The following is a 25,562-nucleotide window of genomic DNA, read 5'->3' as shown; positions in this document are numbered from 1 at the left end:
AAATTGCTTTTGTTTCTCTTGCTTTTGTCATTTGAGAAAAAAAAACAACTACATTTATTATATGCAATCAGAACAGTATACATAGGGCAGATTTTGAATACTGGGCTATATGTGTCTAACCTATATGCATCTTTATTTCCCCCTTATAGCTTCTTAAAACTATAAGACATTTTTTTTTCGAGTTTACAATCATTGAGTTCAGTGCTAAGCATGGCAGAGCATGACTAAATCTGACAGAGAGGAGGCTAGATTATTCCCAAAGTAGGATCCCTGGGGAAATTATGCTAGTGCTGCCCTGCTTAATTCTATAACCCTGATGCTGTTTATTGACTTGTACTCTGAGAATGCATTGTACAATTTGCACTAGTCATTGACAAATCTATTCCTGGTAAGAGACTATCACTAGATTGCAGAACAATCCTTAGCTCTTACTGGAGCTTGACAACACAATCACAATAAACTTTGCCTGAAGTAAAGGAATAAGGATCTCCATCTTTCATGTCAATTTCAAGAGTGATTGCCTCTCAAACAATCTTGAACAACTCTTTATTTTTATATTCTTGGATTAATGAATTGGAATGTATACAGGAAATATACTACTTTAAAAAAGAAGAAATAAAAATATCTAAAGAAATTGATCCTGCATGTTTTAAGAGGGGAGGAATGCCAGAGAACATTTAAAATGTTATTCTCCTTTTAAATGGCAAAATATTTACAAAATGTTTTCAAATATTTATTTCTCGACTTTTTATTTATCTGTTTGTAGATGTTTTAAGTGTGCTGTTGAAGAATGTCAGACATCTCTAACAATTTTCTATTCATATATGATTCCACAGCCTGGAACACAGAGGTGGAAATAGGAGGTATTTCTAACAGATTTATATATGTAACCGCAACTCACGCAAATATGCATAAGTAGAAATGAATAGGAGACAAATATATTTTATTCTAAATGTGTCTCATCACAATTTTAAGATATGGAAGGAAGGAAAGAAGGAAAAAAGGAAAGAAGGAAGGAAAAAGATAAGATCAGTTTTTAAACACTTAAAAATGTACATTTAAAATGAGTTTATTTATTATTTACAAAAATCCTATGAATTGGGTGTTATTTATGATCCCTGTTTCACAATGGAAGAAACCAAGGCAGACAAAAGTTGTGTTGCTCAGGCTCATAAAGAGATTGGACTTGAATTTAGATCTTTCTGATTCCAGAGCCAGTGCTCTCTCCACTATGTCACCTAGCTGTCTCAAATGTAATGAAAACTAAAAAAAATCCAGTGGCTTGGCAATCAAGACACTCAACTTTCTGTTTTTATTCTATGACAGCCTGTTCCCATGACTCCAATTTGAGACTGCAAAGAAAATGTAACACTCAACTCATCTAATATTTAATAGGAAGAGCTAACCTTAACAGTAGCTTGAGAAAGATACAATACTGATTCAGTTGGCTTAAACTTTCTTGATTACTTCTTTACTATGGTGGTGCAATAATCAGAATCATGTGACAAGTCAAAAAAGCAAGCTTATCTTTTTCACTTGTATGTTGATTTGGTGACAGACACCCTACTCCACTTCATCTTTAAAATTCTCTACTTGCAATGTGTCCCATTTGCTCATTCACTTACTTTTTCCATCTCTCGCTATATCAAACACAGACACACATATACATCATAAGTCTTTTTTCTCCACTGATTTCAAGGTGATATTTATTTCAGTTCTTCAGAGACTGCAGTGCTTCATGACTTGATATCAGATGATTATTTGTATTATTATTTCAAAACTTAATAGAAGGATTTCAGTGAATTGAATACATCTTTTGTGGAGGATTTATTGGAGGATTCACACAAAAATAATCTGGGATGAGTAGGTTGTAATCTGCACCAGTGGAGGATGAGCACATTTCAATGAAATCACAGCTCCATTGAGTTATCAAAACAGTAATAAAAATTCACATTTACCTAGTACTTAAAGCTTCACAAGATATATTCCATACAATAATAGTGTAAGAAAATGTCATGGAATAATATTGTAAAAAGTGACATGAATAATATTATTTCCGTTTTATAGGCAATAAAACAAATCATAGAGAAGTGTCATAGTCATATAGCTATTTAAATGTTAAAGGTCTCAATTTCAAGTGCACAACTCTTTTCATGAAACTACTTATTTTCTCTAATAAACTTTTCCTTTAAAAATCATTTGTCTGTGACATTTCTTCATTCTTTTCCTCATGATATACATAGTCAGAAATCATAAAACATAATGGTTACTTACAATATTTATATATCCATTATACATACAATGTACAAACATTGTAAGTTCTTCCCAAATTATCAACTTTACTTCTCTTATAATAGTCATATGTTACAATTACTAGAAGTGAACATAAAAACAGAGATTCTGGAATGTTAAAGAACATAGTATGACTGCAAATAAAATTAATTTTATTTTTAATAATTAAATTATTATCTAATTTATTTAGAATTAAATAATTTATTTAGAATTATTTTTTTAAATTCATTTAGAATTATGTTTAGATCTAATATACTCTTTTCCCACACATACTGAAACATGATAGCTACTACTTTAAAAATGTGGCTCAGCTTTAATTAAAAAAATATTTCAAATTCATGTACTAGACATTGGTGATGGGGAAATAAAGATAAACCTAAAACAGTCCCTGCCCTGAAGAAGATTATATTTTACTGTAGTCTAAGGCTAAGAATAAAAATATCCTGGAGGTACCAGCACTATGATTTGGTGACAAGTCATTTAATTTCTCTGAGGCTCAGTTCCCCCCGTCTCTCAAGAGAGATTTGAACTTTTTCACCTCCATTGTCCCTTTCAGCTCTACATTTATATTGTTAATGATCCTAAGAAAATGGAAAGCATAAAGGAAGTATAGAAAGTAACTCAGAAAAAACACTAGTAATTCATGGCTATAACAAGAGGTCTGCTATAAGTCAAAAGACATTTATTAAGCACATACTATGTGACAGATATTGTGGTAAGTGCTGGGAATATGAAGAAAGATAAAAGAGAGTCTTTGCTCTCAAGTAGCTTACAGTCTAATAGGTGAGACAACATCCTAAAAGAACTATGTCCAAACAAGTTTTATACAGGATAAATTGAAAATAATCATCAGAGGAAGGCCATAGAAAGAAATTGTACTGGGAAGAGCTTCCTGTAAAAGTCAGTATTTTGGCTAGGATTTAAAGGTAATCATGAGGCAGAAATAAGGAAAGAGGAGAATTTCAGACATAGGGAACAGCCAATGAAAATTCCTTGGAAAAAGGAGATGGAGTGTAGTAGGGGAGGAACAGCAAGTTCAGTGTCACCAATGGTAAAGTATATGGGGAAGGGGTTATAGGGTATAAGAATATAGGAAAGGTAAGAGGGAGATAGGTTATGAGAGACTGTGAAAATCTATCAGGATTTAACATTCTCATAAGTGAGAAGATATAAATACAGACATACATAGGATTCTATTTATATTAAGATTTCGGCTTTTCCTCCATATCAGCAATTATGGGAATTTAGTATTTAGTCCTTTAATTTTGAGGCTTATTTGTAACATAAGTCTTTAACTCTTAAAAATTTGGTTTGGAATAAATAGTACTGGTAAAGGCGTATATTTAGAGCAATGATATTTTTGAGATTCTGTGACTAATTATTTATGTTATTGAACAAAAATGAAACAAGGAAAAATATAATAGAATTTAGAGCTAGAGATAAATGAAAACAAGAAAGAACAGTTTAGAGATCTCCTTCAGTATGTATATATTTGTCCAAGGTAACGCAGGAGTAGGTTGAGAATTTGAAACATATAACCTCTGAGATGCCACCCATCAGTAACTTATCCTATGATTTAAGATCTTTTGCTTTGTAAGGATGCTCTTATTTTAAACTTCATTATTAGTTGCATGATCCAGCAATACCACTACTAGATTTGTTTTCCAAAGGGATAAAAAATGGAAATGGATCTGTTTGTGCAAAAATGTTTATAGCTGCAATTTTTCTGGTGGCAAAAAAATGGAGAGTGAGGGGATGTCCCTCGACTGGGCAATAGCTGAACAAATTATGATTTTTGATGGTGAGGGAATATGATTGTGCTATAAGGAATTAAGAACCAGTTGATTTCTTTAATAACTGGAAATATATACATGAATTAATGCAGAGTGAAATAAGCAGAACCAGGAGAACATTGTACAAAGTAACTGAAACACTGTGGGATAGTAAAATGTAATAGACTTTGCTACTAAAAGCAATGCGATGATCCCGGACAATTCTGAAAGACTTATGAGAAAGAATGCTATCCACAGCTAGAGAAAAAAAACATATGAAAAAACATATGATTTATCACTTGTTTATATGGGCATATGATTTGGGGTTTTGGTTTTAAAAGATTACTCTGTTATAAAAATGAATAACATGAAAATAGGTTTAGAATGATCATAAATGTATAACCCAGTGGAATTGCCTCTCTACTATAGGAGGGGAAGGTGAAGAGGGGAGGGAAGCAAGATGAATCATGTAACCAAGAGAAAAATTAAAAAATGATAATGAATTATTAATTGAATGATAATATTAGTTTTTACCTGTGAAGAGTAAGTGTGACCATCTGATCCACAAACAGGATTGGTGTAAACCACTGGACATTGCTTGCAGCTGGATGAAACAGGGCCCCTCCACTGTTTATGACTTAATCCAGCTTCTTTCATACTGTTGGAGAAAAAAAACACAACATATTTAGACAGGAAAAGGGCACAATGGTACTTCTTAGCATGACGTTTCCTTTATTGCTACCCAAGATCTTGTAGAGAAAGATCTTGTAGAGAAAATTACAAACATTCATCCATGTTTCAAGTTAGATTCATTGGCCAAAAGTACTCCTACTCCAGTCCCCTAAGGAGAATGCTTTAAATTATTTAATAATTTTAGGTCTCTTTCTATACCACTAAATTTAAAGGATTATTTATAAAAGTACTCTGAAATCTTAACTTAAAAGCATTGTATTTATTTCCTATATAGAGTGCCATTCTATATATACAAAGATTATAGTCTTATTTCAACATGAAATATGCTTTGAAAGTTTGTGGACATAGGATATATTATTTTATTAAATCAACTGCAAATTAGCCACTACATCTGGGAAGACTGAAAAGATGAAATATTGTTGCATATCGAGGAAAAAGCAAATTGTAATGTTTCAGCATGAACCTCAATTGACTATTTACTTATGGTTTATCCTAAGTCTGTGTCAAAACAAATATGATTTGTTAATCAAAAAGAAAAAAAGATGCAGTTTGTTTTATCTCTAATAGAGGAATATCACATTGAACATTGCAGCTTTTGAAATAACAAATATAGATTTGCCAACATAGAACACAAAACAATAAATAGCTCCTTACTTTTCCTGCCTCTGAAAAAGAGAGAGAAAAAAAAGCAGAAATTGAAAGGATGAGGGTTTGGGCTGTTTGGCCAAACTTTCTATATATTTGTGAAAAGTATCTAAATAATGATATGAATTTTCCACCTTAGTTTGTTCACTTAACTGTTGGACTAATTACTTGACCATTGTGTCCAAAAAGGCAGAGCCCAGTTCTTATCAAGTTAATATAATTTCCCATCTCTATTTATTCTGTCTCCAGATGACACTGTGCTCCAAGGGACTCAAGCTGGCTTCAACAAGGTCAGAGTAAAATCAAGTGGAAATTATGCATATATGTGTTTAAAATCTATGTCATATGTGTTATGTATGTGTATATATGTATGCACACATGTAATTTCTACTTGATTTTACCCTGATATACATATATATAGAAATAGATATAAAGGAAGAAGAGAAGGAAGGAGAATACTTTTTCTCCTTCATTCTCTTCCTCCTTTGATCCCTCAGAACATTCCTCTTTATTTTTACTATTTCCCATGACTTGCAACCTCTGCTTGGTTCCTCTAGGAAAATATAAAACCTTCTTGATTGCTGACACTATCATTATTTATCCTTATGTAATCAGTCCTTGGCAGGGTGACTTGCTTTAATAGATGATTAATAAACTCTTGTTGGAATCAATTGAATTAAATACCAGAAGCAAACCTAAACCACCCCAAAGAGTTTCTAGACAAAGTTTTCAATGCAACATTTGCCATATATATTTCACAGAGTGACATCGGGTAATGTGAATGACTTCTGGGTCATAGTAATATTTTTCATCTCAGTGGGCCATTTGTGGAAGATCTTCTAGGTAGAATGCAATGATCAATCCTCAAACATTTATTAAGTGCTTGCTATGTGCCAGGCACTGGGTTAAGTATTGGAGACAGAAAGACAAACATGTTCTCAAGGAGATTTTATGGTTTAATGGGTGAGGGAGCAGGTAAAAGTTACATCAGGCAAATGGGGGAAAATATAGTTTTGGAGGGAATGTATTTGAAACATGATAGATCACTAAGAAGGAACTGTAGTGCAGGGATTTTGCATGCAATATTGCCCTAGGCAAACTTGTCAGTTACCCTGAATGGAATCTTGCAGATGGCATGCACCATGGGGCAGGTGCCAACTGGCAGTTGGGCTGTGGCTATAAAATATCCCTGCAAACCCAACCCTAGGTTCTGATTTCCCTTGTCCTCACCCAGGGAACTTGTTTACCTGACCTTCCCCCTGGGGCCCCGGGAGGTGGATCATGGGTAGGAACTTAGATAGCATAGCCTAGTGGTTAGGGCCATCTCTAGAGCAACTCAACAACATCATCAGTGTTACCTAGCTGATCAAATAACACCAAGCCAGAGTCTAGTTATCTCTGGCTGAGGGCTGGTTGCCCTCAGCCTGTCAAGACCTTCTAGTTCCTTTGCCAGCATCTGGCAATGGCCCCTAGCAACAGCTTAGGAAGCTCTTACCTTAGTTTTCGCTTTCCAGTTCAAATAAATCCCTTAGCCTTAATCTGTGAATTTCCTGTGATTATTTCAACACCATCAAGGCTAAGGAGACTAAGGAGAGGACAGAATTTTGAGAAGTAGGGGGTACTGTGGAAGTGAAATCTAAGCCTCCATTGTTGGCAGGAAGTTGAGTCACAGTTTCCTGCTGGGTTCTGCTCTCACCCAATAGGAAGACAGTTACCTCAGCAAGGAGGGGCCACCTACCCAACATCTTTTTTTTTTTTAAATTTTTTTAAACCCTTAACTTCTGTGTATTGGCTCCTAGGTGGAAGAGGGGTAAGGGTGGGCAATGAGGGTCAAGTGACTTGCCCAGGGTCACACAGTTGGGAAGTGTCTGAGGCCAAATTTGAACCTAGGACCTCCCGTCTCTAGGCCTGACTCTCAATCCACTGAGCTACTCAGCTGCTCCCCTACCTAACATCTTAAAGGAGCCTGCAGCTAGCAGTGAAGATTCACTGGGCAGCTCAGCTGAGGCTGCTCCCTTCTGATAACATGGAATCTAATCTCCAGCTAGTTTAGTTACTGGCTCCTAGGCCCCTAGTGACACCCTCATTACCATCCTCTTTATCCCCTTACTACAGAACATGTTTTCTGAGAAAATATATCAAGAATTTCAATATTCAGAAGAGATGAGGGAGGGTATTAGAGCCAATAAAATAGCATGTGGAAGGTATATATTGGAACAGGGAGCACAAGGAGGAAAAAGCAAGAAAGGAAACATCATGTTACTGGAATCCCCCAAAGGGGAGAGATTGAGAAGAGATTTAAATGAAATAGTTTATATTTTATTCTAGAGGTAATAGGGAACCACTGGAATTTTGTGATTATGTGGTCAGACTTGAACTTTAGACAAATCACAGGCATCTGCATGTAGGATGGATTAGAAAGGGTCAGGAGAAAAAATAGGAGGCGACTACAATAGTCCAATGGAAAGGTGATGCAGGACTGGCCTAAGAAGGTGGCAATAATAAAAACATAGTAAAACCTGAAGTGTTATAAAAATATGAATTGCTAAAAATTAATATCCAATTCCCATAGTGATTATTCCAATTTAAATTCCTACTCCCACGCCCCTATGTAGTGTGGAAGTGACCCAAGACTGAGGCTGTACTGTCATTGTGGAGGCTCTGGCAGGCATACCCAGGCTAGAAATACTGGGAGTAGTGGGGGTGGTCTAGAACAGTGGTGGTGAACCTTTTAGAGACCGAGTGCCCAAATGGCAACCCTCATGCCACATGTCAGCCCCTACTTTACCCCAGAGAGGGGAGGGAGGAAGTGCTCCCATTGGGTTGCTGGGCAGAAGGGTGGGAGATGGGAGGAATGTTCTCAGGCATGTGTAGAGAGGAGGAAGAGAGCAGACCCCTCCAGGATGCATGCCATAGGTTTGCCAACCCAAGGCTAGAATGCCATCTGAGGCCAAGTGTCTTATAGGAGAAGTAACTTGAAACCAAGACTTTAGTCACCAGATGATGTTATTATGAGACAAAATAATATATGGAAATTCATGACTATAGCATTGAAAAGTTGGTTTTTTGAAGTTGACTCCATGCCAGAATGGAAAAGTCATTTAATATCTCTAAATCTCAAAATCCTCATCTATAAAATGAGAGAGCAGCGATAGAAGACTTTTGTGGTTCCTTATAGTTATATATCTATGATCCTGTCTTGTACTTGAATCCCAGTTGATTTCCATTTTTTAAAAATTCTTACTTTCCACCTTAAAATCAATACTGTGTATTTGTTCCAAGGCAGAAGGGTAATAGAGGCCAGGTAATGGGGTTTAAGTGACTTGCCCAGGGTCACAAGTCTAGAAAGTGTCTGAGGCCAAATTTAAACTCAGGTCCTTTTATCTCTAGACCTGAATTTCTATCCAATGAGCTACCCAGCTGCCCCCCTTCCCATGTGATTTTCTACTTATTGCTTGTGTGATAACTTGAGCCTTATCTTTAGTTATTCTAAGTGTCATATTTAATTAGGTGTCTGGTAGATGGCACCTATACCATACAAAATACCATAACATATAGTGTGATAAAACCCCTAAATTGCAGGGTTGAGGCGATGGCTCTGCTATTAGAAATAGCAGTGTCTTTACTAAGTTGTTGATTTAATTTGTAAAATGTGAATCTCTGAATAAAGATAGTTCTCCTGAAAAAGATGCCTTCGATAATCAAATCAATCCATTAAATGCCTTAATTTTAAGTGAAACAAACAAAAAAAAGGCAATTTTGCATGGCCTGCTTTGGGACTGTAAGCTTGCTAGAAGCACAGTTCATTTCTTTTCTGGCCCTCAATTTTATTTTGAGAGAGCTAAAATATATAGCAATACGACTATTAAAAAATAGTTGGTCTTGAAGTCAGGAAGCTTATGTTTCAAGCCCTAGGTTTTGCCTACACTATTTCTGTGACCTTGGTTAAAACTCTTAACCTCACAATGTCAAAAGCAAGTTTGTAAGATTACAAAATTTAGATCATTTGTAAGTCTCCATTGACAGAGGGAATTTTCTCCCTGTGAATTTATTATACCAGTGAATTTACAGATGTGATCCAAAAAAACAAGATAATAATAAAAAAAAATTCTCAATGAAATAATCCAAAGAATCTAGTTAATTACTAATGTTTTCTACAAAAAGCCACAAAGCAGCAGTTTTAGGGTAAGAGTTCCAGGGAAGATGGTGTATTAAATTATCAGTGGTACTTGAGAGTACAATTACAAAGCCTAGAATTGTTCAACTTTGGCAATAACACATCCTCAGAGGTAGGAAACGTACTTTGTGTTAGTTGTCTTCGATATAAGTAAACAGGAAAGAGACAGTCTTCCGGAAGTCAGGCTTTTGTATTACTGATACAAGTTGTGACGAACCAAATAAAAACCTTCCCTATATCATAATGGGAACTGAAATTCCAAATAAATAAATGACAACAATAAAAAAATAAAAACAATTTTTAAAAAGATTAGGCATTAAAATTGTAGCATATTGAACCCTGGCATCTAATGGACATATTTTCATTAAAATTATTTCTGCTTTTATTTTTAAAATAAATAGCAGGTTAAGATCCCTTAAGCTAATTGTGCTAACAAACAAATCCTTTTTTTTTAGATGCTTCTAAAGGGCCACTTTCAAAATTTGCCATACTACTCAAGTTGTTGGGGAAATGGTATTAGTGGTATATGAGAAATGATATACTAGACATTAGGGAAATTTATGATGCTAAAAATAAATGTACTATTTTTTACTGCTTGGATAATTGGTAAGATTCCTAATGGGAAATAAAACTGAAAACTCTGGACACCCCTCAAATGTCTCTGAATTATAGGATCACAGGGGGAAATTAAAAAAAAAGAAGCTTTGCTCTACTTGTAATTGTCTTTGATTTCTTCAAGATCAAAAGGACATGCAGCATAAATTTTTAAAGTCATGCATTTGTGTTCTAGATAACTTCAGAAAAATTCAATGTTTTCTCATATCTATCATGAAAATGGAATATTTATCTCTGCAGAAGCTTAAGTTAAAGACAAATTACACATTTGCTGAAAATGCCAAGAATCAAGATTCCTTCTTAAATTTTTCTTCTTGCTCCTTTTGTAAGTAACAGCAAAGGTAATTTTAAGACCGCAGAATGTGAATGAATAAATCACTGATTGATAGTTTGTTTACATTTCAATTTAATAGAAAATAAGTAAAAAACATTAACTAGACCCTGGGATTATAATTAAAGATCAAAGAAGTAATATCTATGTTGTCTTGAAGGAAGAGATGTACAAATGGGCCTATTCTCTGCATGAATAAAAGCAATGAGAGAGGACCTGACAATAATAGAAAGCAAAGAATATTAATCTAATTTGACAGAGAAAGCATATATAAAATTAAAAATTAAGGCAATAATATTCTATGAATTGATACAACCATTTTGGGAAACAATCAGGAACCATACCTAAAGGGCCATCAAATTCCGCATACCCTTTGATCCCTTAGCACTACTAAATCCATATCACAAAAAGATTAAAGATAAGGGAAAAGGAATTAGTAGTATAAAAATATTTTAGCAGTTTTTTTAGTGATAAAATTGGAAACTGAAAGGATATCTACTAATTAGGGAATGGCTGAAAAAATTATAGTGTATGATGATAATGGAATACTACTGTAAATGATGAATAAGATGAAAAAAACTGGAAATACATACGAAGTGACACAAATTAAAGTGCAAAACCAGAAGAAAATTACACATAAATAACAGCAATAATATATGATACTCGTCTATTAATGACTTAACTGTTTTCAGCAGTGCAAGGATCTGGGACAACTCCAATGGATGGAGGGAAAAATGGGCCATCCACCACCAGAGAAGGAACTGACAGAGTCTCAGCGCAGATTGAGGCATATCATTCTTAATTTTATTTCCTCCATAAATATAAACACGCAATATGTGCCTTTTTTACAACATGACAAACATGGAAAAGTGTATTGTAAGATTAAAATATGTGTAATCACATTACAAGTTGTTTTAGGGAATGAGTGATTGTAGGAAAAGAGATCATAAACTTCAGAAAATTACTATTAAAATTATATTAACATGTAAAAAATGAGCAACAGCTAGACAGGTGAGACTGTATTGGAAGCCTATGCAATATGAAACTAGATTGTATATTAAATTCATTTCCAAGGTAAGGAGTTAGTATTTCATATGTTATATGATAGGGTTGTGTTGAAGATTTTTAGTAATCTGGAAGCATAATGTGACTGATAAATTAAGATAAGGGAGGTTACCTTGGTGTGGAGACAGAATGAGGTTAGGAAGAAGAGAAACAGACACAACTATGGTGTTTAAAATGGAGAAAAGAGAAAAAAATCCAGTTTGAGAGATATTATAAGATAATAAACACAGATCTTGACAATTGGATAAAGTGAATTTGTTTAAGAAGAAGAATGAGTTAAAGATGATTCCACAGTTATGAATCTAGGAGATTGGGATAATGATGATTTTGCTGACAGAGCAGTAAGGTGGAAAATAAATTTAGGTGAAGGAGATGAAGAATTCAGTAAAAGGCATGGTAAATATGAAGTAACGATGAACAATCAAAGGGCCAGCCAACAAGAAATTGGACATAGAAGACTTCTGAGTCTTGGAGAGAAATTTGGGAGGTATTTACATAGAAATGCTAATTATAACTATGAAAGTTGATGAGATCACTGAGGAGAGTATTTATAGATAAAGAAGAAAGACCACCTTGGGGAATAATTTCTTTTTTTTAAGTATTTTTAAAACCTTTTTTGGATTAAAAATCTTTTATTTATTTAATTAATTAAGAATATTTTTCCATGGTTACATGATTCATGTTCTTTCCCTTTTCTCCTCCCAACCCCTCCCATAGCCAATGCACAATCCCACTGAGTTTTCATGTGTCATTGATCAAGACCTATTTCCATACTATTAATATTTGCATTAGGGTGATCAATGATATTTGCATTAGGTGATCCCCAATCATATTGGAAAATAATTTCTTAAAGAATAGAAAAGGGAATTGGAGCAGTAAGTCTATGCAATATCAAATGCTACAGAGAAGTAAAAGGGGACAATAAAAGGGGGAAAGGCAATGGATTGGCTTATGGTAAACAGTAGTATTAACAGTCAATTTTTATGTTAAAAAACTGGTTTAAATTTAAACTTAAATATTTGAGAGACATAAAGATTGAAAGATTTGAGAAATGAATATTTATTAAAGAAATTGAAGCAACGAAAGACTGTTTCTTTGTTTATTAATTTTGGTATGAAAGGGAAGTGAGGGGCAAATGGTAACTGGAAAGAATAGAAATGTTAAGAAAGTTTCATATTTACTTTTACTTTTTTCTTAAAATAAAATAAAATTAAATATTCAGCTTATATATTTTTTATGATAGTAATTAGAAGAGGCAGGATATTATTAACTGTCTTATAACTCATTTGAAAGTTTTGCAATGAAAATTTAAACAATCATAATGGATTAGTCACAAGGTATTGAAATAGATTTTATTATTTTTGGATTCCAGGAGAACAAACAACACTTTGATGGTGTTCTGAAGGACATGGAATAACATTTGCATGTTCTCTAAGTGCCATGCCGATTGGAGATTTTCTAAGTTACATATTCACCATAGAAAACAGTGTAATAGACTTCAGTTCATCATGACTATCCTGTAAAGAATGCAATGGCTTCCAAGGCTTTTTTTTTTAAATAAACGGAACATTTTGTTAATTGGGGACAGAAAGGAGAGAACACAGACATTTGGTGGCAATAAATATGCCACCAGTAAAGTATTTAATCAACAATAATCATCTTGAAGCATATGGAGAATGTTGTAACACAAACATTTATCTAAAGAAAATAAACTCACAAGTGAAGCACCCTTCTAAACCTTTCAGAATATGAAGAAGTCTTTCCATGGAAGTTAAAGAAAGGACTTCTAGCAAGTATTTGAATGATTTCGAACTCAATAACCATTATTTTAAATGGTATGATTTTGGTTTGAGTTGTCCTGTATCATTAATAAAATTGCCACGAATTGCTTTTTATCCTAATTCCTTGTTGAAGGAATATAGGACAATGCAAAATATTGCCTTTCTGGAATTTATTTGTGTTTGCTTTTCATATTTTAGAGCACTTTTTCACAGTATTTCATTGTATAAATAAAATTATATTTTATGAAGATCCTTAGTTTGTTTAAAATTGTTAATCACTTACCAAATATCTATTGATGTACTTTAAAAGCCTTTTCCAAAGGTTATTATGTAGAACTGAAATGTTTTGTGCATGGAATAATAAGTTTAATTTTAATAGATACTACTTATAATTCCCTCTCCACAATATTTTACAGATCATCAAATAAACTTATTACATAGAGCAATTTTGTGTTATGAATATAGGATTGTCAAATTTTTTTCCAGCACTCCCCCAACATTCTCCTCACACCAAGCCCATTGGATGCTAGAGTATTTCACAGGCTGTGTACATAGAAGAAAAGTCTGTTGTGTTAGTCTATCCATTCTTAAATATTTGATAGTCACTAGAGGCGCATAATAACTTTGGCACAGAAATGAAGCAGAGGAAAGAATGGGCTGAGTTCCCTTTGAGAGGATAGAGGACATTTTTAATAGACCCAGATTGCCCCCTCACATACCACTAATATTCACACATATGGTTCTGAACCATAAGCACTAAGGGTTTCCAAAAATCAAAATACAGATGTACCAAGGATAGTGGAGAAGCATGTTTATGGTTTAAAGAATTTATAATTTCATTGATGGAGGGTTGGTACAAATTACAACTCATATTTAACTCAGTAGAAAGATTTGAAGAAAATTGTCTGAGGTTCAGCAGTTATATGACTTGATTATGTAACACAGGTAGCAAATAGAATAAGTGGGGTTTGGAACTAAGTCCACAAGACACTCGATATATCACTGGATGTAAAAAGTCTTGCTGCCCCCTAAGGTTATGGAAAGACTCCAGCATATCAAATAATTTTGATCTGCATTCAAGAAGTAGAGTGATATTATATAGCTGTGTCATTAAAAACCAGTCTCTGGAGAAGTCACCAGACTTTTGGTGTGAGACACCGAAAGGGCAATTAAAAGATATAATTTAGAAGTGAAGAGTTTACTATTTTTTTTATGAATAAATGGGAAAAAGAATGAAGAACATCAGAGAGAGACATGTACCTAGCAAAAGAGGTGGGCTAGTTATGTAATAAGAGGGAAAGGTGACTTATGGATGGTCTGTATGGTTCATTAATAGCCATAACAGTGTCACAGGGTAAAGATTCCTCTTAAAAGGCTCCTGAAAACCACGAATGGGATCCCTATTGAAGATTAATTGAACCATATAAGAAGGATCATCTAAAATGAGGTTAAACAAATTAAGGACAAAATTCATTGAAATCATGATATATTTAGTAAATTCAATATTCCCATTTTAGGGATTCATCAAATTATCTGATTTCTCATTCTATAATAACAAAAAATGACCTTATGTAGAATGTTAGTACTGGTAGGTTTCTATGATAGGGGACATGTTTAAGTATAGAATAAGCAATGAACCCTTTTTCTTTTTTTTTTAATTTAAGGCTTTAATTTCCATCTTTGAATCAATACTGGATATTGGTTCCAAGGCAGAAGAGTGGTAAGGGCTAGACAATGGGGTTTAAATAATTTTCCCAGTGTCAAAAAGACAGGAAATGTCTAAGGCCAGCTTTGCCCCAGGGTCTCCCACACATAAGCCTGGCTCTCAATCCACCGAACCACGGAGCTGCGAACCACTGAGCAGCGATCCATAGAGCTACTCCCTGTTTGTCAATTCTCTAAGGCACAACCTGGCTGTGTTCAGTGAATCTCATCACATGAAGGTTGATCATGGGATGATTATGCTTTCTTACTCCTCATCCTCCTCCTCCTTTTTCTTCTTCCTTTATTTTCCATTTGGTCTCAACCACTTATGGTAGCCACTCTCTAAGTACAGAAATGCTGCTACGTGTACTGGCAAGATTGCTTTCAGTAATATGATGATGACTCTTCTGGTTTTTTGAAGTGATAGTAGGAAGTCTAAGAGATAGTCAGTAGGCATATGTATGGAAATAGAATTAAGAAGACAATGCAGGAGACACAGATCCGTTGGTCACGAAGACAAGAATTTAGAACTTGATCTATAAAGACAAATGATCTTCATTAAAAAAAAAAAGCACAGACACTGCCATAGAAGGTAAAGATGGAGTCCAAATGCCAGGCTGAAACACATCATTCTTCACTTTATTTTCTCCATGATTTTTTTCTTTAGGTCTTGTTTCATAACATGACAAACATGGAAGTATGTATTATATGGTAATATATGCACAACCCATATTTTATTTGCCTTCTTGGGGGGGAGGAAGATAACATGAATTACAAAACTTCAGAAAATGAATATTAAATATTTTATCAACAGGTAATCTGGAAAATATGTTTAAAAAGCAAAAATCTCCATAGAGATTAAGAGTACTTCCCACCTCATAAGAAGACATGATGGATTAATATGTAGAAGAAATATATTTTGTTTGTGTCCACCATGGGATTTTATTATGCTTGACAATGCTTATATGATATAGAGGTGTGTTCTTTCTTTCTGTAAAGTGGGTGGGATGAGATGAAAGGTAAAAAAGTGAATGCTGGATAATTGGAAAAAATAATTGGAAAAGAAAATGAAGGAAAAGAAAAAGTAACTAGGGGCAAAAGGAAGAGCAGGGACCTATCGAATGGAACAGATAAGTATCAGTAAGGAAAAAGAAAAATTGGGTACTATAATGGAAGGAGTAGGAGAAATTTTAGCATCAAGGGGTCAAAGCATTAAATATATTAATATAAAAAGAATAAGAATTAAGAAGAGTCAACTTAAATTCAACACATAAAATATTTATTAAGTACTTACTTATACTTACATATAAGTGCACTAAGTATAATAATAAGAATAAATATCAGTCCCTGGCAGCAAAAAGTTTATAGTCCAGTGGAAGAGTTACTGGAGAGTAGTATATTAAGCTTTGCATTCTCGTTGCATTTCTTCAGTTAAAAACAAAGTACTTTGTGAGGTCTCTGGTATCTCTTTATGGTGGCACATTCAAGGATGAGAGAATTTTAGAGAACATTGTGAGAGAAGGCTTGGAAGTGTGACACGCACTACACTTTGAGTGTTTAGGGACAACAGGTAGCAAAATGTAGCTATGCCAAATAGTATATTGAGGAGAAAATTATGAAAACATTGCAAATGTTGAGTAGTACTAACCTTTAAAGGGCCTTGAGTGCTAGGAAAAGAAGTTTTGCTTTTCCTAGGAAGTCAAAAAGGAGTCACTTAAACTTCTTTGAGCAGGGAATAGATATGACCAAATCTATGTATAAGAAAGCTTATTTTAGCAATCATGGAAACAATGGCTTAGGATACTAGAAGAATACTGGCAGTAAAATATATGAGGCAGCAGGATAAGGATAAAGAAAGTATACTCATTTGGTTCGTTTTGGACACAACCTCTTAACCCCCAAGTTCCCTTTAATAGTGGGAAATCAGGCAGTTTGATATGAGGAGGGAGTGAGATTTCAGGGTCAGATAGACTTTTTATTATATACTGCTTTCCCAAAGCTTAGCTTAAAATATGCTTAGAATTTGCGATTCTTGTATTACAACAAATTAAACCCATTCATATTGGCCATGTTTTTACTGTGAGCCATCCTGCTATGCAATTTTTGCATATATTGAACAAATAATTAAAAGGCCAATTTGCTTTTGCAAAAATATGTCCTAAAACATTGCAAAATTCTCTTAAAACTATTAGGAACCCTTCCGCTAAGAATTTTGTATTTACCTTATGGTAAATACCTATTTTGTATTACCTTATGGTAGGACTATTTCCCCTATTTCTCTCAATGATTGTAATGTTTTATCAGAAATTCTAAAAAAGTTCAGTCCACAAATGAGGCAATCTTATACAGAGTGATGTGGAGGGTTATTGTCAATAGATTAGTGATTTGCAAACATGTCAAAACCTGTTGCTATTATCCTCACCCACTGGTTTGCTTCCTTTTTGGAAATCCTTATATCTACCCCCTTTCAAATAAAAAGAAGCTGCAATCAACTGGGGCAATACTTTTAATAGATAGTTATCAATATTGAGAATAGGAAAAAAGAATTGACGTTATTCGAAACTAATGGTTTCTCATCTTTTTTTGATGATTTCATGGACTCTTTTGGCAATATACTGAAGTCAGCCTTCTACCTCAATCTTCTACCTTCTCAAAATATTTTAAAAGTGTAAATAAAATACATAGGTTACAAAGAAAATCAATTATATTGAAATGTTTCATCTTCACAATTAAAAAAATTAAAAATATTTAAATGCACTTAACTTTACAAAATCCAAGTTAAAAATCCCTATCAACTTCTTGCCTTTAGGTTAAGGTTACAATATAAAGTGGAAGATAAGGAGAATGCTATCAATAAAGTTACCCTGATGTACTTGGTATTTAGCAGAGTTTCTCAGGATAAAAATATAGAAAACAGAAAAGAATGGACTGCAAAATATAACTGTTAATTGGTATACATCTGTTTTAATAACCAGATTTAAAGAACGGTATTAAATAACCTTAGAGGTCTCTTTCAAATATAAATTCAATAAACCAAGGTTCTTTACTTGGAGCAGTTGAACTTATATTTCATATTTTAAATAATTACTTCAACATAATTGGTTTCCTTTGTAAGCTTATGTGTTTTGTTTTATGGATTTAAAAGTATCATTCTGAGAAGGCTCCTGAGGCTTCACTTGACTGCCGAAGGGGCCCATAAAACATAACAACAACAAAAAAAAGCAAAGGGTATGAATATTTTTGTATTCTAGGTAATAATATTTTCTAAGGCCAATTCCCAGAGATATTTCTAACAAGTTTTCAGCAATAGCAGCAATGCTGAAACAAGTTATTTATTGATAGATAGGGCTCATTTGGATTTGTAGGTCTTGGTATGTTTAGAAGAAAAGCAATCTCGTTACTTCTATTAAGACACAGCTCTTACAGTTTGGTAGGGAAGACAAGACAAACAAGAAACAATTAGAGAACAATTCAAGACAACAAATGTATAATTAAGGCTCTTGTTCAGTTAGTTCATTCCCTATCACCAGAGACACTAGTATTTATATTTCCTTCATTTTGGTATATATCCAATTTGGTTATTTCCAGAAGTAGAAAGAATAAAGTAATATAAGAAACTTGCATCACAGCCAACATAGTTTTGGAGCCGTAAATATGAACCGGTTAAACTATGTTATCACCTAGCCTCTTTTTTACCAGGTTCCCACTAACACTTTATTACTGTAGCCACAATGAACAATCCATTAACTGTATCAATGGCCTGCCTACATTATTCCTCTGAAGACAGACTCTGGCCTCAGTTTTGCTTTAAAAAATAATTTTGCCCTCCTATTTTTCTTTTAAATCTATGAGAATTACTTATTCCCATGCATGGGATGATTTTATGTTTAGGTGCCTCCTTTCAGGTCAAAATGTCCCAAAGACAGAGCAGTTTTCTTGAAGAGAAAAATCAATTAAAATTATTTTAAGCATCACTTTAAAAGGGGAAAATGCCATTGATACTCATCATTTTATTTGAATTCTATAATATAAAGTATTCATATTTTTAAATTTATGCATATAAAACAAGTACAATGAATTTTACACTTATCTAGCTAATTATATATTTATTTATTCAGATGGCAGATAATTAAAATGCAATTTTATTCCATTATCCTCGATTAATTCCTTTCTCAGAAATTACCTTAAACAAACAAACAAACAAACAAAAAAAACAGAAGAAATCATAAATGGAGAAACTGACAATAACTTTTCTACTTAACAAATAAAAAATGAAGTAGACACAGCCCATGATTTAGGACTGTCCCCTACTTACAAACAGCCACTGCAGAATCATCCATTACACATCATGCCAAACTCTGTCCACAGTACTGACCTTGAACCGATAGATTTCAAAATTCTCTATGACAAAACCCTCCCATTTGGATTCAGTTCTGGACATTCTGTATGACAGGGGCATATGTCTGCAGTGAACTCACCGTCCATGTTTTGTAGATCATCTGATACAGATAATCAGAAGATTGCCAAACAAATTTATCTCTGTGTTTGAGCTTGTCCAGGCAGGATAAGGCTTAAAAGGAGTTTTGTGGGTTGGTCTGGGAATATATCCCCCTATATATCCACATTAGTCCCAGATTTTAAACACAATTCATCTGTATGTTAGGGCCTGGCATTTGAAATTATATGAAATAGCTGGAGAAATGCTTCTCAATTAAAAAAATAGTGACTTTGATATATGACTTACAGCACTATTCAAATAGGAGGAACCCTGTATACTTCTGGATTCATAGAATACTAGTTCAAAAAAAATCACAGAATTTCAGAATTAAAAGACCAATCCATGTAAAAAAGGAACCCTCACTAAAAGGAGGCAATTCCACATAGATCAAAGTTACTACACAAAGTAAAGAGACTGATTTTGAGTTATTATAAAGTCTATGATGATTATAAGAATTATGAATATTTTATATTTCTAGATTATAATTGGTTTACAACATGCCCCTCCATGTACACCAAAAAGCTCATGTGTGAATAACACTTTATAGTTTGCTTAAAATAAACCAAAAAATTATACCTATTAAATGTCATATGAGCCTCATGTAGGCATGTAGACATCATTTTAGACTTGGACTTTTTAGAGATAAATCCAATTGTTTGTTTTCTTTAGAGTCTCCAACATGCTGTCAGTAATGCTGCTTGTCTTGGGACTGTTTTCACAAAGTCAAACTTTTTTTGAACTAGAATTGATGTTAGCAGCTATTTGGCATAGATGGGAACCATTCTTGACTTCCTCCTTTAATTCCTATATCCAAAAGATAGCATGATATTCAAGACATCACTTTCAGCTACAAAATAATTTCTATCAATTCTTTTTTTTTCCTATTCAGACAGTCTTTAAACAAGCTCAGAGCTTTGTTACTGCAATGTCTTCCTATGAGTGTTCTTGACACCAGTCTCGAACCTTTTGAATCACTTCCACAAAGATGTCACCTCTATATTATTCAGAATTGCCTTCTCAAAAATCTTCAATTGCTCTCTATAAAAAAACACAGAATCCTCAACTGGCATTCTAGCTTCTACTATTTTTCTATTCTGATCTGATTTTATTCTCTTTTATAGACATTCTTAAAAATACTATTCCATTTCCTGTCTCTGAAATCTTGAACAAGTGGTTCCACATGTCTGAATCATACTCCTTCCTTATCTTCACCTCAAAGAATCCCACAATTACTTCAAAGTAACCTCTGATACATGCTTGTTTCTTAATTTGCTCCCTGAACTCATGGAGTTCCCAATGATTAATATTATCTTGCTCTTTAAATTAATTCATACTATTTAGTAAATGTAAGCTCAATGGCTTCTGAATTTGTATGCTTAGAATATAAAAAATTATACTTAAATAATAGTAATTTAATAAACTTTTGATGAATGAAGGCACCAGGATATTCTGTGACTTGCCCAAAGTCACTGGGCTACTTTTTAATAAAGACATAAATAGAACTAGAGTTTACTGACTCTAAATATTTTCAGAGGAAATGCATCTTGGATTTCTTAGGGGTCCAACTGAGCAATTAAATACAATACAACAATTTGGTTTTTCTGTGGAAACACTTGTTTGTGGGAGTATATGGAGGAAAACTGCTTATGGAATGAATCGAGTCATTTAATTTGGTTATTTAGAATGGAGAAAACATGTTAATATATGTCAGCTAGCTATTTAGGAGAAGATAAATAAAATTCATATTATTTTTAAAGAGTAGTACATTGACAGAAAGAACACTTGAGGAACATATAGAATCACATCCTTCCAAGGGTCTCCTGATGCATATATATATATTATATTATTTTTTGCCCTAGCTAATGAATTATCATAGGTAACATCTCTGGAAATTAAGATTTTACTCAGTATCTTTAGATTCAATGATTAGATAGCAAGTCTGATAAATTCTCCTTTGTCAGAACATTAATATACATACACAATCCAGAGCATAGTAGAATCATATTTTTTTGTTGCTGTTATCATTTGACAGTATCACTACAAATTCACAGTGGATGAGGAGAAAGGGTTAAATATGGTGTAATAGAATCTCAAGGTGTATCTTGTGGCCTTGGATAATTCACATATTATTTTATGATCTGGCTTTCTTCATCTGAAGAAGAAAAATGGATGATACTAGATGAGCTTCTAAAATTAGCTCACAGTTCTCAAAACACAATACGATAATGATTTTTAAAAGAGCTTTTCAATTTTGTCACTATATTTATTTCTATGTATTGTGAGAACTGACCAGTTATAATGCTATTATTTAATGAGGAGAAATCATTAAAAGGTCTCCTAAGTGGAGAGAGAGAGAGAGAGAGAGAGAGAGAGAGAGAGAGAGAGAGAGAGAGAGAGAGAGCGAGCAAACAAGGTAATCTACAATAAGAGCTTATAAGAAAGTGTGGGCTCAATTATTCATTTTTGTTAATACAGGTGCTGACATGTGTTACAATGACTCTAGAACTTCTGAAGGTATTCTCTTGGACACGACTCTCAGGGCACTATTTCCCTTTTGGGGCCATAACTCTCCTGGAAACAAGGCTATTCTCATTACTTTTTGCCATTGGCCCTAAGAAAGGATGGATGGTATTAGCAGCATGCAATAAATTCTCTTTGGGGCCTGATTTATTTGAAAACTAGAAAGGTCTATATGTTTCTTGTATTGAGAAGGCACTGGAGCACAGTTTAGCTTCATACAGTTTTCTTTTTTTCAGTATAAAATTGTAACATTTTCATTTAGACACAGTAGTATATACACGACTGTGTATTCATTCATTCATTCATTCATCAAATTTATTAATGTCTGCTGTGTGCAAAGCTTGGTGCTTCGCATTACATGTGACAAATTGGGGCAAAAACACAGGTCGTGTTCCTACAGGAATTACTATCAAAGAGGGGAAATGAGACACATGCCCAGACAAATCATAATCCATGCAAAAGAAACATGTGAAAAGATATATGGAAAAATGTGTCTATACTTATTTTAAGACACATAGAGGGTAAAATGCTTTGTAATCACATTAAATATCAATCAGTATACATTGATTAAGTACTTGTTATGTGTGAAGCACTGTGCTGAACTCTGGGGTTTCAAAAAGAGGCGAAGGATAGTCCTGGCCCTCAAGGAGTTTAAAATCTAACAGGGGAGACAATATGAAAGCAAATATCTACAAAGTATGCCATAGGGAATGTACTGGAATTAATAATACTTTGGAAAAGCTTCACAGGGATAAACAGCACTGCCAAGGAGATACCTAGCAGGAGAGACAGCAATAAAGTCTACTATTTCATATGTCTGTAGACAAATGCATGAAGTATTAATAATAAAAGGGACTAAAATTAAATACATAACTAAGAACAACGTATTCACATGCTTACGTTTATAAAGCGTGTATCTAGTAAGTACACTAGCAGTGTTTACTAATTAAATATTACATGAAATCTTGGTTCTAAATTTCATGAAAGATTGTAAGTCCTCACACTCTTTGTAAAACCACACATCATTAACCATAGCATATTCTAGGTTTCAACTGCAGAAATTAAGAATCAGTAGCAGCAATTATGTTTCTCTATTGGCTGCTGAGTTAGTAGTTAAGGACCTTTACCTTACATTGGCCCTGAGGCACTACCACTCTACCATTCCAGTGTTAAGGCATATTATTTTCCTCCACACATTCTAAGCTTCGCCCAAACTGGGTTACTTCTAGACATACCCATAATCCTTTATGACTCATACTATTTCCTAAGCTTACTATTCCCTACTTGCCCCTCTTTGCATCTTGAATTCTGGTTAAATTTCAGCATAGCACTAATTTGAAATTCATAGAATTTTTCTTAAAGAAAAAAGAACTGATTGCATATTTCAAATATTTTTGCATTTGACAGGAAATAACTCTAAGGAAGGGATTCTGTGATATAAGATTTGTACACAAAGGAGGAAAAGGGGAGAAGCCACACAAAATTTTCATATGTAAAAGTGATTGAAAGGGGATACTCTACTGAAACTTCCAGAAGCCTGCAAGTATGGGAAAGAACTTTGTAAGTGCCCCTGTGTTCAACAGAATTGTTTTGGGGAGGGCAATTCTTGGTAGGGAAGTTCACCAAAGTCGTCTCACCAAAGTTTTCTCTCTAGTTTGTTCCTTTGCTACAGGAAAAGTGGAAAAGGGTTATCTCTCCTGGGTGATAAAGATAAAAATATCTCATTTCCCAGGAATCTTAAGATGATGATTGCTAGGGAAACGAGGTGCTATATTTTACCTCTAATCCCATTTGGGATTCTGATCATTGCACCTGGTTGGTGAGAGAAAGGAAAAGCAGGAGAATTGGTCATCCCATTGTTGACTGAACCTTTCTTAGAGATAGGGTCTCCTCCCTGGCTCAAACTCTCCCCTTGCATAGGTAGTCATAAGTGCATACAAAGAACATGGCCTGGATTTTGGATTCAGTTTCTTAGGTCTTTTTTCTTTCAGACTTCAGCCTATGATACTCGGCCTTTTATACACTAATTCATAGACTAAGATGTCTTGCATCAAAAAGATAGGCTACCAGCTAATTTTTCAGGGCTAAAAGAGGACATAACCAATTTAGAGTCTATTCTAGAATTTTTTCCTCTTTCATGATGTGTTCCAACATATCTTCCATCAATTATTAGCTTTCCACTTGAACTTCATATAACATTTTTGCCATTCCTAACATACTTATGAATTATTCTTTATAACTTTGATCAGCGTCTTTCTTTTCCCTCATTTAGGTTCTTTGATGGCATAGACAAAACCTTGAGTAAACTGTTTCTTCCTCAAACCCTAATACAATGGCCCATGTGTACATAATATTTGTTGAATGAGGCTACTTATAAGATCTGGACATGGAACTAAACTTAGAGAATTAACATTGATGCTATATAGATGTGGAAACTTAAGACCACGGAGTTGGAATGACTCACACAAAGTTAAACAGGCTGAAATGGTGAGAGATTCCATTTGAACTCAGGTCTTCTGACACCACAGTTCGTGCCTCTTACACCATACCCTCCTGCTTCTCCTAATTAAGTATTGATGTAAAGATCATTGCCAGCCTGGTTGATCCATAGTGATGAGGGGAAATGGCTAAAGTCACCTAGAATAATCCATCTTCTGTATCTCCCTCAAAGCGCCTTTTTGCTTGTACTAGGCTGGTGTGCCACTCCACAAATGGTAGGTGGCTGATATGCTTTTCCACAAGAGCGGCTTCCTCCTTAGATGAGAGTTTAAAGGCTTGAGCATGCTTGGTCAAGGAGTATGATGGTGGGGTGGTCTTATTGTTACTGAAGACTTTGGGTTTACCTGTATCCTGGTGATTATTTTTCAACATGCAGTGCTAGTGGCACTAAACATGCTGTTTTAAGCCACAGTTGTTATCCTCACTGACAGATTCAGGGACAGGACTTGAAGCATGGCTAAATGAGGTGAATGGAGAGGCAGAAATCAGCTCTTCCTAAGGCTCTTGGGCTTAATGCTCCAGACTCTCTCCATTGTAGTCTATATGTGGTGATTTCAATTGTCTGACATGCCTCTCAGTCTCTGCCTCTGTATCTACCTTTTGCTTCAGATAAATATCCTTGAACACCTTGTCAGTAAGTGTAGGAATAGGGATTTCAATGTTGGTCTTCCTGAGTCCAAGTTTTGTATTCTATTCACTATGAAGTTGCTTCTATGTAATCATGTTAACAATATTTAAGGATGTTTGAGCAACTGGGTAATGATTTTTAATATAAAAGAGTGGCTAATAATTTGATATAAATTATGTATTAAAATATTTAATATTAAAATAATATATATACATATAAGACATATTTTATCTATATTACATAAAACATATTAAATATTAAATAAATATTTAAAGTTAAATATTTAAATATTATTAAAATAAAATTAATATTTTATCATACCGTATTTTCTATATGTATTCT

The 25,562-nt window shown here is 34.0% G+C and overlaps 1 protein-coding gene across 4 annotated transcripts in view; it reads right to left on the bottom strand.

The window, feature by feature from the left end:
• SPOCK3 (SPARC (osteonectin), cwcv and kazal like domains proteoglycan 3) overlaps nucleotides 1-25,562 on the bottom strand; it is a 634,362-nt gene that overhangs the window by 186,025 nt on the left and 422,775 nt on the right. For 3 of the 4 annotated variants that reach the window (XM_044680201.1, XM_044680202.1, XM_044680203.1), the window contains one exon: nucleotides 4,599-4,722. The exons of the other annotated variant lie outside the window; for it this stretch is intronic. In XM_044680201.1, coding sequence (XP_044536136.1) covers nucleotides 4,599-4,722 — 124 coding nt within the window. The remainder of the gene's footprint in view (nucleotides 1-4,598; nucleotides 4,723-25,562) is intronic. 4 annotated transcript variants of the gene reach the window in all.

Source organism: Gracilinanus agilis, chromosome 6, assembly GCF_016433145.1.
Source record: "Gracilinanus agilis isolate LMUSP501 chromosome 6, AgileGrace, whole genome shotgun sequence".
Classification (NCBI taxonomy): Eukaryota; Metazoa; Chordata; class Mammalia; order Didelphimorphia; family Didelphidae; genus Gracilinanus; species Gracilinanus agilis.
The sequence above is the reverse complement of the archived record's forward strand: the minus strand, read 5'-3'. Positions and strand labels throughout refer to the sequence as shown.